Raw genomic sequence first — 15163 nt, 5'->3', positions numbered from 1 at the left:
ACTTTGAGGAAGATTCAGCAAGGACATCAACAACCAAAAGTTGTTTCTGCGGAGTAGTAATGTATGATAGTATGCCATCACATAAAATTATTCTTTGTCTAGTATCAATGTGTTACAAAACTATTCACACAACAGTAAATAGCCCAGTCAGAGATGCATCAGAGATAGGGCTCATAGAAATAGAACTGTACCACTTTTCAGAGGTGGTACTTTCAACAGGGGGAAGGCTGGTGTTATATTGGGTAGCCAGGGAGAGCACGAACCATTCCCCCAGCCATACTAGGATTTTTTCATGCGGCTGGAGTGGTGGCTATGGACTTGGGTTGGCACAGAACTGGGATGCTGGTTGTCTATGGAGACTGGAAGCTGGTTATCTGCAGTGACGCGCTTCAGGATCAATCCAGAAACAATGTGAATTCCTGTAAATCAGAGATCTAGTTGTTCACTAGTTATTCTTTTACTGTCAGTTTTTATAGAAGTCCCAGAGTCACTTTCATCATTCGGTTACTATATCTATTCCTCCAATAATCTGCCTCAGAGATAGCTTATAGAAAAAGAAAAGCTGTGCATGGATTTTTTTCCTTCATTTCATTCTTACCTTCCACAGTTTGACCTTCTCTTCTAAGCATCTGGACAGCTCCTACATACTTCTTAAGTTGCACTTTAAGCACCTCATTTTCTCTGTTGATAAGAACAGTTTGAGCAAATATTAGTCTTTTCTCAAAATAGAGGAAGAAAGCCCATCTCAGTGGAAACAAATATGCTATCTGTGATGATTAGCTTTATGTAGGCTTTGTCTTGAAGATGAAAAAAATCATTACTTACGCATTAAATTAAATGATAGCAGTAGACTAATAGGAAAAATAGTTTTCCAGGGCCACATAAACATACCAGTGCAGTAGATATTATAAAGCTTTGATTTTTGGAATTAATTACTTAATTTAGATTTTATATACTACGTTATGTTGATATTATCTATCCAAACCAAAAGTTGGATAAGAATAAAATAAGGATAAGATACTAAACAAGAAAATTCAGATAGCCAGTTATTTTACTAGTTGTTGAAGTATTTAACGCCAAACAAATAAAAATTCAGCTCTAGAAATTGACTTCTTCATTGTAAGGGAATGCCAACTTTATTTGACAACGATATTCAGGGCAACAGCTTTCCACATACCATTCCAAAGGGAAACAAGTATTCAAATCTGCTACTATCCTAGCTCCACCTAGCAACATTAAGCACCTTAGTCTGTACTTGGGGGGAAGCAGAGGATTGTAACAGTCTGAATTTTAAACAAAGCTGAGAAATCATATGACTGAAAAAGCAATTACATGCCTGAGACCATTCAACTCGTCAAGTACTCATGATAGAAGTATTTATACAGAAGAAATTTAATTAAAATTTTTTGGAGTGAAGAGAGAGAAAATACCAAGGTGGAAATACTAGGAATCACATTCTGCCACCAGCGTAGCACATAACGTAATACACAAGACAGCCAGAACTTGTCATAGGGCAAACAACACGGACAGGTCAAAATCATGCCATGGGAGGGGTACAAACTCCAGTAGTGATGAAATTCTAGATATTTTACACAGATTACAGAAAGGTGTACAGAGATTGCACACAAGAAAGGAAGAAAAATAATTAGGGTACACATAAGAGAGGCAGATTAGCAGAACATCTTCAAACATTGTATTGTAAAGGATAAATAAATAAATAAATAAGCATTTTGGTAATTTTTCTCCTAAGACTATTATAAAGTTAGTTTTTGATTAGAACAGATTTCCAATATTTCTTTGTAGGTATGATCAGAGAAGTACATACACATTTAAATATAACAACTTGTAAATGCCATATGTCTCTGACAGCAGGATAGATTTTTATTTCATTTGAAGGTTTTTCAAGCAACGGAGTCTCTTAATAGTTTTGTGACTATTCAAAATACCTCTTATTTGGAGAAGTTCCAACAAACTATTTACAACCCAATGCAGCAGGGACTGACCTTTTAGCAGAGTGTAACCCGTTCTATAGCACTTTTAAGCAGAGAAATTGCCTAAGACTCATAGTTAGCTATGATTCATAGTTAGCATAGTTAGACACTGCATAGTTAGCTTTTTGTCTTTTGCACTTTTCCTGAAGATATACCAAAAATATTACAAAATTACATGTGTATCCACTATCAGTCATTAACAGTGTCTTTGCTTAAAACTAGAGGAAAAAATACACCGCTAATTATCATCATGAATCAGTACATAGTAACAAAGAGGAACATAAGTATTAAAACCTAGATAGTGATACATGAGTAACATGTATCAATTTAACAAAGCACAAGGAGCCACTACACAAGATCCCTAAAGTAACATTTATAATATTCATCATGTATTTCTATTACGTCAGATGCATTTGAAAATTCATCAGAAACCAGTATACGTATACACAAACCATAGGAAACATCTTAAGAATCCTATTAAATTCCTATACCAAAACCAAGGTCAGAAAAAAGAAAAAACACTCAGTAAACTTCTGTTAAGATGATATATATGTTTAGGCCTTGTTTGTACAGCAATTTCTGAACTGACATTACTGGTGTAAGATATCCTTGTTTCTAAAACTATGAAATGAAACATCAATAATAAAAAGTTTAATTTTCAATGGTAATATATAGTCACTTTGATCAGCCAAAAAAATCATGCTAATACAAAAATAAAATATTGTTTTATTGAAAATAAGTTTTCTTAAATTATTCATGAATGATACAGGGCCAGAGAATACCTCAGCAATAAAGAATCTTTTCTGGAAGACTAACTTAAATGAAGAGAAATGATCAGTTAAGTAATAAACTCAAGTTTTCAAGTACCTTCAATTCCCCGCCTAATTTTAAAGTAAAAAAATTATTATATTTCCTATGTATTTTTTTTAATTAGCATTTAACTGCCTAAAAGTAAAGTCAAAACTACTCTAAGAATGATCTTTTAACAATATAGAAAAGTCAACATTTCGGGAAGCGTATAATTTGACTCTTACGTATATAATGACTGAAAAGATAGCATGTATTGTTACTGATGAAATGCATTTGCTCACTGTCATGCTAGAAAAAATAGCAACTGTTCCCTAGGGTTTCTCCCATATTAATAGGATTAATGTAACAGGATAACAAGTTCTCATATCAGAGGGAAGGCAGCATGGAAGAGAGATGCTATTTATACAGAACATAGCAGTGCATTAACCTCCCTCTTGGGACTTCTGCTGTGTTCTTGGAGAAAGACCAAGTCCCACCACATGAAGTATTCCCTCACCTCCCCCATACTGTAATGGCCTTTTTCAAAAACTGCTGTTACTGGAGGGGGAGTAGAAGGATGTTGACTATTTTCCAGTAATGACCACAGTTCTTCTGTGAGGAGTAGTTACGTGTGTGTGTGTGTGTGTGTGTGTGTGTATACATATATATCCGAGTACATACCAAGCATAGTTAAGCCCTACCATGCAAATCAGATGAGATGTGTCTTATGTTCTTCAAAATAAAATTTCTGGCTCATAAGAAAAATGCATAGCAGGAAGAAAGTGTTTTACAAAAGCTGACTTACAAAAGCATTATTAATAGGTGAAAGAAGAACTTGTCTTTAAGTTATGATGATTGTTGTGGAGAAAGAAGTTATTCTGCAAGAGCTCGGAAGGAGGGAAGAAAGGATTTTTTTTTTTCTTCCATTTATCACAAAATCCAGTCAAATACAGGTTAGGCAAGAACTGCCAGAATACAATTAATACATTTTGGTATCCAAGCCAACATCTCTACACAATTACCCAAAGGTTCTTAGGTTGCCTCTTCTCTGCTGCTGGAAATGTGGGCTTCGAACATCACTCCAGCATAGCTGCCTCTGTCTGGCAGGACTCAAACATATTTCTGCCTCATTTGGCAGCCTTTTAGAAGAGCTCTAGTGCAATATCAGGAAAACTGAAATACACAGTCAATATATAATTTCTTCCCTATTTTTGATAAAACTTTTATTTTCTTACACCTCAACAGTAAAAGAAAACAATTGTTTCCTGCAAAATAGTACAAAATTGCTTTGGGGGGGGGTCTGTAAAATGAACATCTCAAGGAAAGAATTTGAAAAAGAGTAACATCTCATGTATCTCATCTATACTGGCCTGAAGAATAACGTAATTAAGTTTCTAGCACTAGCAACAGATGTTAACCAGTATTTGGTGTGGAACTTTTTCTGAAAATATTTGTTTGTCTTCTAAATTCAGGCTTACAAAGAATCCATTAGATGACTGTCTCTTCTTAAAAACTGATTTTTTTTTTTTTTTAACACTATACAGGTACCAGATCTCCAAATAACCAAACAATTGCATGAATCCTGAGAATGAAGTGAAAACAGTTTGCTGTAAGAATATATAGTCTACATACAGATGTTAAACTAGATGACCTCCTGAGATCTCTTCCAACTTGAATTATCCTATGAGTAGGATTACAAATAACTGTAATCAGAAAACAGCTAGGATTGTGGTAAAACCTAAATGAACCATGAAACTTAAAGTATTACAATTCAAAGTGGAAGCTGAACTACATACAGTAAAAAAACACATACACACAAAAAAAATCCATCCTGTAAAGAGGCATAATGTGATAAACTTAACTCCTTCTCATGAAAGACAAACACCATACACATGATAAACTGAAAAACCATTCTCACAATATAGTCATAACATAGTGTTCAAGTGTAAATTATGATAGGGGTCTGAGGAAGAAAAACACTGAGAAGGGAAGTTCTTTCCTTCTACAACAATTGTTTTCTTCCAGAACATTTTTAGTATTAATATCACACCTGAAAAAGCAAAAATCATCTTTGCAGTTAAGATTAACCAACTTCTTCATTTTTCTTATAAAACAACATATCTCACCTTCTTTAAAACTGATAACTTGTTGTATGTCACAACTAACTAAGCAGGAAGAAAAAAATCATCACTGAATAAAGAAATATTAATATTAGTTTTTAAGAAGCAGGGCAACATATTATTTTCCTCCATTTCCTCTTTAAGAAGCTGCTTCAGTTAACTGACACAAGCATTTCGAGGTGCAGAACATGCATTCCTCCCATCACTGTATATTCTGTAACGTAGTATGTACGTCACTTTTGGATTTGGCATTTTATGTTAATCTGCTATACAACACTGTTCATTCCGAGGTAGCTGCATAGCTCTTCAGTGATGTGCACTACTACAGGGGAACAGGTAAAAATAAGAAGGTGAGTTACACTTACGTTGAACATAATTTTTAATACTCTAAGCTTATTTCGGATGTACCAAGATGTGCACATTTTCATTTGTTTTTACAGTGAATAGATATTTCTTTTTCTACTTAATTTACTGCAAAATAAAATACTCATCACAGAAAGCACCAGAACAAATGGTAAGTATCTATCCTAAACTTCGATTTTAAAATTTATTAATAAATACACTTCAACTGTATTTGAAATAACTGCTTAATACCTTAAAAACCTTCATATAATTTTTAAAATTGCTAACAATTTTTCTGATGTTAATAAAACAGCATGATAGCTTGGCTATTAACAATATCGTTTTAGTTTTTCAATTCATAAAATGAACAATATTTATTTTAATAAAACACAACCAGAGAAGGAAATAATTAATTGCTCCAAAATTTAAAGCTAGAGTAACTTCTGAACCTGAATAAGCAACAAATGCAATGTTATTCTCTTTCTTCTCCTTCCTATCACCCAGGAAAACTGAAATTTGTGTTCTCAAAACCTTTAAGAAGATATTTATGACACACTCTGCTCAAGAGCTTTTAAACATGAGACATGCTAAATTATAAAGTAGAGTACTCTGAAGTACATTTGTTCATCAAATTATGAAAGTCAGACTGTTATTAAATGACTTTTCTTGCCCTAAGACATTCAGAATATTGCAATTTAGAAAGTTTTTCTACTCTTGGCATATGTTCAGTCATTTTCAAGGTTAATGGTGAGAATTTCACTACTGCCAAATATCTGAAATTTAGTTTCATCTTACTCATATGATGTATTATACAGCACTTCCAAACCATTTCCACAGTTTTTGTTATTTCATTTTGACTTCTTCAATAACAAAACTATTCTGTTTTCCAAATTCCAGGTTTAAAATATTTTTAGTAAAAATTCTTGACTAATCTCAGTATTGCAGTAGCATCACCTGTAACTTAAAGTGAATCAATGAAAAAGTTAATAGAAAAACCCTAAGTCCTAAAATAACTGTCTACAAAGTTCCTTGTGTGCCAGAAAATGGGTTCTAATGAATCATTAATACATCCAAAGTCCAAAATAACTGGTGCCACAAGAATTTGTTGCATGTAATCATCCGCCATCACTGTTTTTATCATGTGACAGGTTAAACTGACTTTCAGAAAAACAATCAACACAATATCCCCGATCTAACTCATAACAGAAATTAAAGGAACCTATTAAAAAAAAAGATTACATTTTAGTCTAAGCAACTATCTCTTTAGACAATGTAATAAAAGCTCTTTATCTATTCTTTAAAAGGGTATGTGCATGACAAATACCTCATTCCCCATGTCAATGCAAACTCTAACACCGTGGGGGGAAGTGAGTCAAAAGAAGTATGACTATACAAATCCTGTTACCTAAAATGTGAATATTAAATGATATTTACATTATCCCAATCACTGCACATCTTCTGAATAGCAAACCCTCTCCCTCTCTCTCTCTTCCTCCCTCCACATGAGTAGTTAGGTTTGATGTGTCATCAAAAGCAGAATTAGTAGCATCCTAAATACATATTTTCAAAAAGAAACTGTTAAATTTGCTGTTTTCTGACGTTAGTTTCACTATCCAGCATAGAGTTATAAGCGGTTCTAGTTCACTACGATTAACTCTAAGCACTATGCCTGTGCATGCACACAATAAACACAACTCTCTGGGATAAGACATGCATATTACTAGCCTTATTTAACATTTGGAATAGGTTTGTTGCTTACTATACGTGTGAATCATCCCCAAGATGTTAGGCACCATAGGTTACACTACAGTTTAGAGCTAATTTAGAGTCGTAAGAAGAAAATCATGCCATTATAGCAGCATTTAGCGAAAATATTCTTTCTCATCTAATCTTAAGAAATTTAGCTTAAAAGGGGTTTTGAATTCTTTTCTTTCAGCGTAACTGCTGAATAGCATTACACATTAGATCCAGATTAAATTGAGCAATGCCTAGCATCACTGTTAGGATTTGAAACGCAAACAAGAAAAGCAACATTGTGAATTAAATTTATATTACATAATCCAAGTCTAGCAAGCAGACAAAGAAAATACTTGGAAAAAATAGATATAGTGGTCTAAAATCAACTCCCCAAAGTCAGCAGCAGTCCTGCAGAAACAATTTAGGAAGACTGGTCAAGATTCAGCTTTTGCCTCAGGTCATTTCTCTTGGCACAGAAGTATGTTACATTAGATTTGAATGCTTGGCAAACAACATATTTTCTAGCGCACCAGTGTTACTGATGATATATGAAGACTAGAGGAAAGGAAACGGGGTACTCAAGAAGTCACTTTTTCTTCTAAAGAAAGGATGTGGCAGCACAATGGATCTTTTTCTTTTTGGGCTGAGCAATACATGTGCCATATTTCTACTACAAGCCTGCAATCACAGTTTCTGCTTCATGGCTTTAAGCCATACTCTCTTCTCTGAAAGCAATACAAATACTGATAGCAAAACATCTTGTAGTGTTTTATTTATTCTGCATGTATTGATCTTTCCAGAACTAGAGCACAGCCTGACTTTGCTGTAGAAATGTAGTTTGGTCTAAATAAGTTCAAAAAAATGACATAGTCAATATATGCTTCATCATTTCCTTCCTTCTCCCTTTCTTCAACCAAGAGTTCATTTAACGTCAAAGCCAATGAAGCTGCAAAGTGTCAGCCTTTCCTCATAACAGTGCTTACAAAGGCTTACAAAACAAACCATGAAGACAATTAAACCGATGTTCTAGATTACAGTAAGCAATCAACAAACTTAGGACAATAGGATGGCTTTTGTTTCCTGGGGTTTTTTTTGCAAATACAAGAAAGGTAAATAACTGATCATAACAGAAGTAAGTACATATAATTTACATCTGGAGAGCTTTGAAAAAAGAGACACGTGAAGACAGACATTAAATTACAAGTTTTCTTCGGTATTCAACATCATATTCAAGTCCAAAAAAATTCAACCTCTAGGTATTCCCTTCCACGGCTTTAGAATAACATTCATGTTCCAAAGCAAGAACTGCTGTCTATGGAATGGTCCAAGCTTTATTTGGGCAGTGAAGTTACTATTTTGTAAGTATTATCTAGAGAGCTTCCAGCATCTTTGCTTGAAGAAATCGGCACTGGTCAAAATAAGCAGTAAACTACCCTACTATTTTATTCAGAGCAATACAAATAGATTAGAGATGCACTCTGGAGAATTTTTTAAATTTTTACAGCAGGGGATATAACCAGTAACAGAATCTACACCTAGATAGCAGCTTGAAAATTCCCAAGCCTTTAACCTCAGTGACCAATACTGGCTAATACTCAAACAAAACAAAGACAGCACATGCCCTTTCAAGTCCTGTTCTGTCTTCTTTGCAAAAAATCAGATTTAAGCAATGGTATCTGCAAACAACATGAAACCTTCTTATAACACGGAAAAAATTCACATTCTGAAGATGATGTAACCAAACTTGCCAGTCGCATTATACAATCCAGTTGTGTAAGGCTTTACAAATAATACGGTGGAAACAAAAACATTTCTACCCATATAACTTTGGCTCTATCTGTACAGCTACAATGTATGCTCTAAACTACACCATTTGCTGAAGCAGCAAGACTCGTTCTGCGACTGGCAAAAAAGTTCAGATAGCTGCAATCCAGCTCCAGAATGAAGGAGTCAACAGCAGATCCAGGATCTCTCTTGGGCTTCCTCCTGAGATTAGAGCATCATACCAACAACATATTCACACCTCCTGTAGCTATTTAGGATCTATAAAATCAAGAAAGTTATAGAATAGGATAATATGACCCTCATTTAATACTTTAAATAAGCTGTTTACTGCTAGTTTATTTTGTTAATACTGAAAAACAATGAGGAAGACTAAATCATAGGTCTCTTCATAAAGTTTCCTTGTGTTATTAATTTTTATTTATTTATTTATTTTTAAGTCTTCATACTCTTGAATAATGGCAAAACATAAATTTAGATACTATCTGGAATCTAACAGTTCCAGGTAGCCCTTAAATACTTCTTGTTTTTCAGGTACACCTGTGACACTATCTGTTGGCTTCTGAAATTAGCAGGACTGCCAGGAAATCTACACGAACTGGAAAAGCATTCTAGGCCTTGTTAAAGCTTAAAGCACACTAGTAGCTCATCCTTGTTCCAAATTCTTCATCACAACATACTTCAGATATTTAATTGGAAACAAAATAGAACAATAAAAGACAAAAGAAGTCTACTGTGCATGTAGGCACATATATCTAATACCAAACGTAACAGAAATCCTACGATAGCATAACGTTGACAGGCTGAATTAACAACACGAAACACTTCTGGATTTGGGGGTTGTAGTTACCTTTATTATATACACAAGATTTGATGGGGGGAAAAAAAGTAATAAATATTATTTGTTGAAAGGAAAGACTCCCGAGTTCCTTGACCATCTCATATTCCTCCCTTGGGAAGCTGATATGAGTAAAGGGAATACTTGAAAGATTTGAAATTTACGACAAAAATTTCTTTAAACAACTTTTGGCCTATTATATTTTAAATCATCTCAAACTTGAGATTTGGGAAACACTGTTTGCAGACAGAGTGAGATACTTTAACAACATTAAGAATACCGTATATCCAATATGACAAAAAAAAAAAAAAATATATATATATATATAAGGCAGATACCTCTACTGAGACTCTCTCATACACCAAATAAAAAAAAAAGGGGGGGGGGGGGGAGAGGAGAGGTTAAAACTGGACAAAAAGAAGCTATATGAAGCGAGAAAAGTCTCCTCCTTACTTTTATCTCACACATACATGCATTTCTTCATTTCTAGTCTCATTACCTAACTGCCACTATTTTTGTTGCTTATATTGCTTAGTCTCCATCTAATTACTTTTTAAAAATTGAACTTCATGTTGTCATAACTTCTGCTGACTAATACTCTTTCTGCTGGGGCCGTGATTTTACTAATATTTTAACTCTCAATTATTGTTAATACTTAACAAACAAAAAAACCCTAGAAAGTCACTAAATTTGTCAGTCATTCAAAAAACTTCCAGAAGTCAAGGCTAAATCCAAGCAGAAGTCAATGACATTTCCAAACCTAAATCACTTAAGAGCTCCTGAAAACTACCTGAAAATTATTGTCTTGCATGCAGAAGTTTTTTTCTTTCCCTTCCTCAACTGCGGTTACTTTTTATGACTGTTCCTGTGCTTCTTACCTTGCCAAGGCTTGGACTTTTGTGGCATGTCGCTCTTCCTGTTCTGCTACTTTCCTTCTCCAGTTTTCCATTTCCTGCCTAAGAGCTGCAGAATGCTCCATCTCTCCATCAAGCAAGTTTCTCAGAGATCTGGAAAAGGCAGCAGCATCTGTTGGACACTGCAAATGCTACCCAGTAATTAGAGGATACTCTATGAATTGCGAAGTAGGTTGCCTGAACTATAGTATTAATGTCGTAGGTTGTCTGAATTATACTATTAATGCCATCCTAAAATTTCATTATTTAATATAATAAATGCACCTGATTTGATTACACAAAGATATGAAAAGCTACAAGGGAAAAAGACCCATTCAAAGACAGCTTTAAGTGAAACAGTGTTTAGTATTCATTTGTATTACAATCTCATCAACATGGCCAGAACACAACCAATTATGTTGTTATCTGCTGTACCAACACGAAGAAAGACGTTACTACCATGGAAAATAGCTTATAATCTGGTTTTACTGCTTCAGTTCAAATGATAGAATCATTCTCACATTTCAAGAATAATCTATAAGCAATATGTTTATTTAGCCAGAGCAAGAGACTTTCAGTAGAGACAAAATCTCACTGTCATAGAGCTCCGTATCGAACTTTTGATGAGCTAGCAAAGGTCAGCATGACATATAAGAGTAACAACCAAAGTAATCTGTTCTTTTGTCAAAGAAAAAAAAAAGCAAAACGGGGCTGTAACTCGCAACTACGGGAGCTGGGAGGTAAGAGGCAGGAAAATAGAATCAATTGGTAGCATCAACATTTTTAAAAATTTCAAAAATGAAAATTTCTATGAAAAACGTAAAATATTAAAAAGCTCTATTAGTATAGGGTCAGTACATGTCAAATACATTTATGTTTTCATTATTCTAATCATGTGCCCCAAACAGATAAATAATAAATAAATACTAAGTAGGTTTGATAGCATTTTATATAAATGACTGTATACATCATTATGTTGCCCCACATGAATATAAAGACATTCACAAATGACAGTCACTTTCGGTATATGTCAAGCTGATTTTTAGTGGACCTACACCATTTCTGCACCAGAAGAGGAAAAAAAGGAAACCTTTTGAACTTTTGCACAAAGAGCAACTTGTATCCGTTTGTAAAGCTGTCTTAAGACTCTTTTGGCTAAAAGTTTTGGTTTTGAAAGAATAACAACCAGCAGAAGATCCCAAGGACAAACAGCTATATTCGATTTGAATGCAAAGGAAAAAGCAGCCTGCAAACATTACTCTTCAGCATCTACAGCTGAATACTGAAGTATTAAACTTACCTTTCACAGGAAAGTAATACAGACATCAAAAAGATCATGATCATAGCTTTGCACAAAGGGAGAGCTTGTATTAGAGAAGTTAAATGCAACAGATTTTTTGTCAAGAGGCAGTATATAATTTCAACAAAGAAGTTACCTATTCTGTTCTTCCAGTTCATCCTTTCTATTCATCATGGCCACGATAGCCTGCCGAAGTTCATCTAAAGAGAAGGGATAAAAAGAGGTGAGTTTCTGTGAGCATTTTTGCTTGTTTCAGATCGAACAGTCATGTATACAATGACACTAATTCAGGAAAACACTTAAAATAATATAAACATCACTTCCTATTCAGCAAAGCACCTAAAAATACTCATAACATCACTAATTTAAGCAATGTTTCAACAAGGGTATTTATCGCATGATACAACAATGGTCTTAGTATCAGTAGTACCGATCAAATCAAACTAGCTTGCATCTTGCTTTAATACAAATTAATACAGATGTAAACAAGTTTGCCTATAACTACAGCTGCCTGTGTTTTAATCATAGCCCCATGGTACATCTTAGGGAACAAAGCATCTTTCAGCATCTTTATGCTTTCAGCATAAGCATATTAACAAAATACACTAATTCATTTACCTTCTTAAGCTTGCTCATCCTCCTAGCGATTTCTAACACAGGAAATATAACTATTACAGTGAGATCAGAGTAGAGATGAAGACATTGCCTTTTCATGGAATTTCTTCTCTTGCTCAATCTAATGTCTTAAAGACAATGAGATTTCTGTAGTTTAACTAAATGAGAGTATTCTCAAACAATAAAAGGAGACATACATAACTGTTAGTAACTCTAAACCTATCATTTAAGCAGGCTTTTAGGATAGAATTTACATTATTATTCAGAAATAGTAAGCTAGAGGCAATATATTTTTTCAGCTCTCCAATGTAAGTGGTGAATTTGGAAACCAACCACACAACTTTTCTAGTTATACTGTACTGCACAAGAAAAAACACTTTACTAAATGTGTATATAAAATAGCTTTCACATTACATAAATGAATAAATATACAGATGTAATTAAAGCATTCACAATGAAAAAAATTTAGCTACCAATTTTTGATTGAGAAGGTAAAAACAAATTTTTTTTTTTCCTTCTTTCCATCTCCAACACTGAAGTGCTTCTACAACTTGTTTTCAAAATTGACTTAAATAAACCCCCACCCCCACCCCCCCCCTTTTTTTTTTTTTTTTCCAGAAAAATAACCCAGTCTGGAAAATGAAAACATCTGCTGGGAACTGAATGTTAGAAGAAGTCACAGAAAAAAAAATTGCAATAAATCACTCAATTCTTTAGAGAACAGAGGAAGTCCGAAGAAGGTTAAAAAAGAAAAACAACACACACACACCCCACCCTACAGCCTATAGTTCAGTCTTACTACTGCTGAATACAAGGACTGAGGACCACAGCAAAACAGTATATTGATATCAATATAGTAATAGTTAAAATTGCTACATTTTGCAATCAAACTTTACCCCAGGAAAAAAAGATATATGAAGCATCTAAGATAGAGTTTTTTTTTACCTGACATGGCAAAGAACGTATACAAAACCTTGTTGTCTCCTAATATCTTCATAAAATCCTTTCGTCATTACATCAAGAATGAAAAGAGAATCATGAGAGAATTTTAGTGATCTTATAAGAAATATAGCCTTCAGCTGCATCGCCACTGATTTTCCGGAAAGATTTTCAGTGTCAGCAGGGCTCAAGTGAGGGGATGAGTTAAGGACCATCTGTCTTCATGTAAATCACCACATCTTACTTTCTTTAGGATTAGTTTTTACAATGATACCAGAGTAGCTCAGTGCCATTAAGAAAAAGTGTCATCTCAAAGCTCTGCCTCACCCAGAGTCTGCTGCTATTATAAAGCTTTTACCATATAACTGTATAGCTGTACTATTACTATTTACTATAAATTTATAGAAAAATACAAGGCCTTAATTGCTTACTTTGAAATTTTGACTTCCAGATCTTGTATGAAAACACGAAACCCAGGAGATCTTTCAAGATTTGCATGAGTTCTAGCAAACATCAGGAGATGTTCTAAACTAGAATCTTTTTGAAGTCTTTATTAATAATTTCATGTAAGTCATCAATAATTTTATGAGAGCAGGGACAGGTATGTATGTTAAAACATCTGTCCCAAAAGTTAAATTAAATGGTGCTATGTTTATAATAAATCTGCCAACTCTTTTCTGCAAGTATTCAAAGCAGATGTCAGCAATTTTTTCATGCTTTTACTGAAACTAAACTTACAGAACTGGTTTCACTTAATTTATTCAAGCAAAGCTGTTAAACAACTCGTTTCTCTCAACATTCAGTTCACCAGTTAAACCATATGTTTCTTTATATTCACTACAGTTATACACGATTTTGCCATTTCAAAAAGCTTAGGTTTGTACTATGGACCAGATGACGTCTGCCCACCTCTAGCAGTGGTCAAAATTAAAAAGTTCAATGTATCAATCTGTATGGACACCACAATTAAAGGCAGGCGTTGTTAACCTGCTGGTATGTTCCCTCTTCTTCTGAAGGGTTCTCATGTCACTTCAAATCAGCCAATCCTATTTGCTTTTGTTAAAGATTTTTTTCAAATTATTTCTGATTCTTTGGTCATGGAGAAAGTAGACAATTATTTTTCTACCCATTTCACATTACAGTGTGAGAGATAATAGACATTAGCAAGAAACATTTCAATAGGTCATTAGAGGGATTTTGCACTCCATTAATTCAACACAGAAAGAATATTCTTGTACAACAACTGAGCATCTTCAGATGGGTTCTCCATAAAGCATTACCAAAAAAAAAAAAAAAAAAAAAAAAGAATCCAAATACTGTAGGAAAGCCAAAAGGGAAGTTTGGGCGTATGAAATACTAACTTAAAAATACCCCTAAATCTTCTGGAGGCTTCTGCTTTCTCCCCCCCATAATATTAATGGCATTCATAACCAAAGCTGTGATTACATGGCTACTTTAATCTGTCTTCCTAAGGCTCTCAGCAAAAAGGACTTTTCAGTCTGTCTCAATCACTCCTACTGCCTCCATCGTGCTGGCACGAGGGTTTACACAAGCACACAAAGTGTCCTAACAAACTGATCCACCTCAAAATGAGATTTTTTTTCTGTTGCGCTACTTTTAAGAAAAATACTGTTGCTCGCGTGAGGTACATAACAGAAAGCAGTCAGGGAAGAACAGAATACCTTTTTAGTCATTAAAGGTGAGGAAAAATGGGCAGAACCACCTTTTTGGCAAGAACAGAGTTAAAGGCGCATTAGAGTGACCACATAACCATAGCAATTTAAGTAGCAACTGTAGAAAAAATAAAGCTGAAAGAC

The 15163-nt window shown here is 34.2% G+C and overlaps 1 protein-coding gene across 6 annotated transcripts in view; it reads right to left on the bottom strand.

Moving 5' to 3' along the window:
• Window positions 1-15163, bottom strand: part of SNX29 (sorting nexin 29) — a 146835-nt gene that overhangs the window by 96452 nt on the left and 35220 nt on the right. For all 6 annotated transcript variants that reach the window (XM_068908259.1, XM_068908262.1, XM_068908260.1 and 3 more), the window contains 3 exons: window positions 11929-11992; window positions 10478-10606; window positions 599-681 (listed from right to left, as the gene is read on the bottom strand). In XM_068908259.1, the coding sequence (XP_068764360.1) occupies window positions 599-681; window positions 10478-10606; window positions 11929-11992 (276 nt within the window). The remainder of the gene's footprint in view (window positions 1-598; window positions 682-10477; window positions 10607-11928; window positions 11993-15163) is intronic.

The sequence above is a fragment of the Struthio camelus genome, chromosome 15 (assembly GCF_040807025.1).
Source record: "Struthio camelus isolate bStrCam1 chromosome 15, bStrCam1.hap1, whole genome shotgun sequence".
Taxonomy (NCBI): Eukaryota; Metazoa; Chordata; class Aves; order Struthioniformes; family Struthionidae; genus Struthio; species Struthio camelus.
Note: the sequence above shows the minus strand (reverse complement) of the source record. Positions and strands in the feature narration are given on the sequence as shown.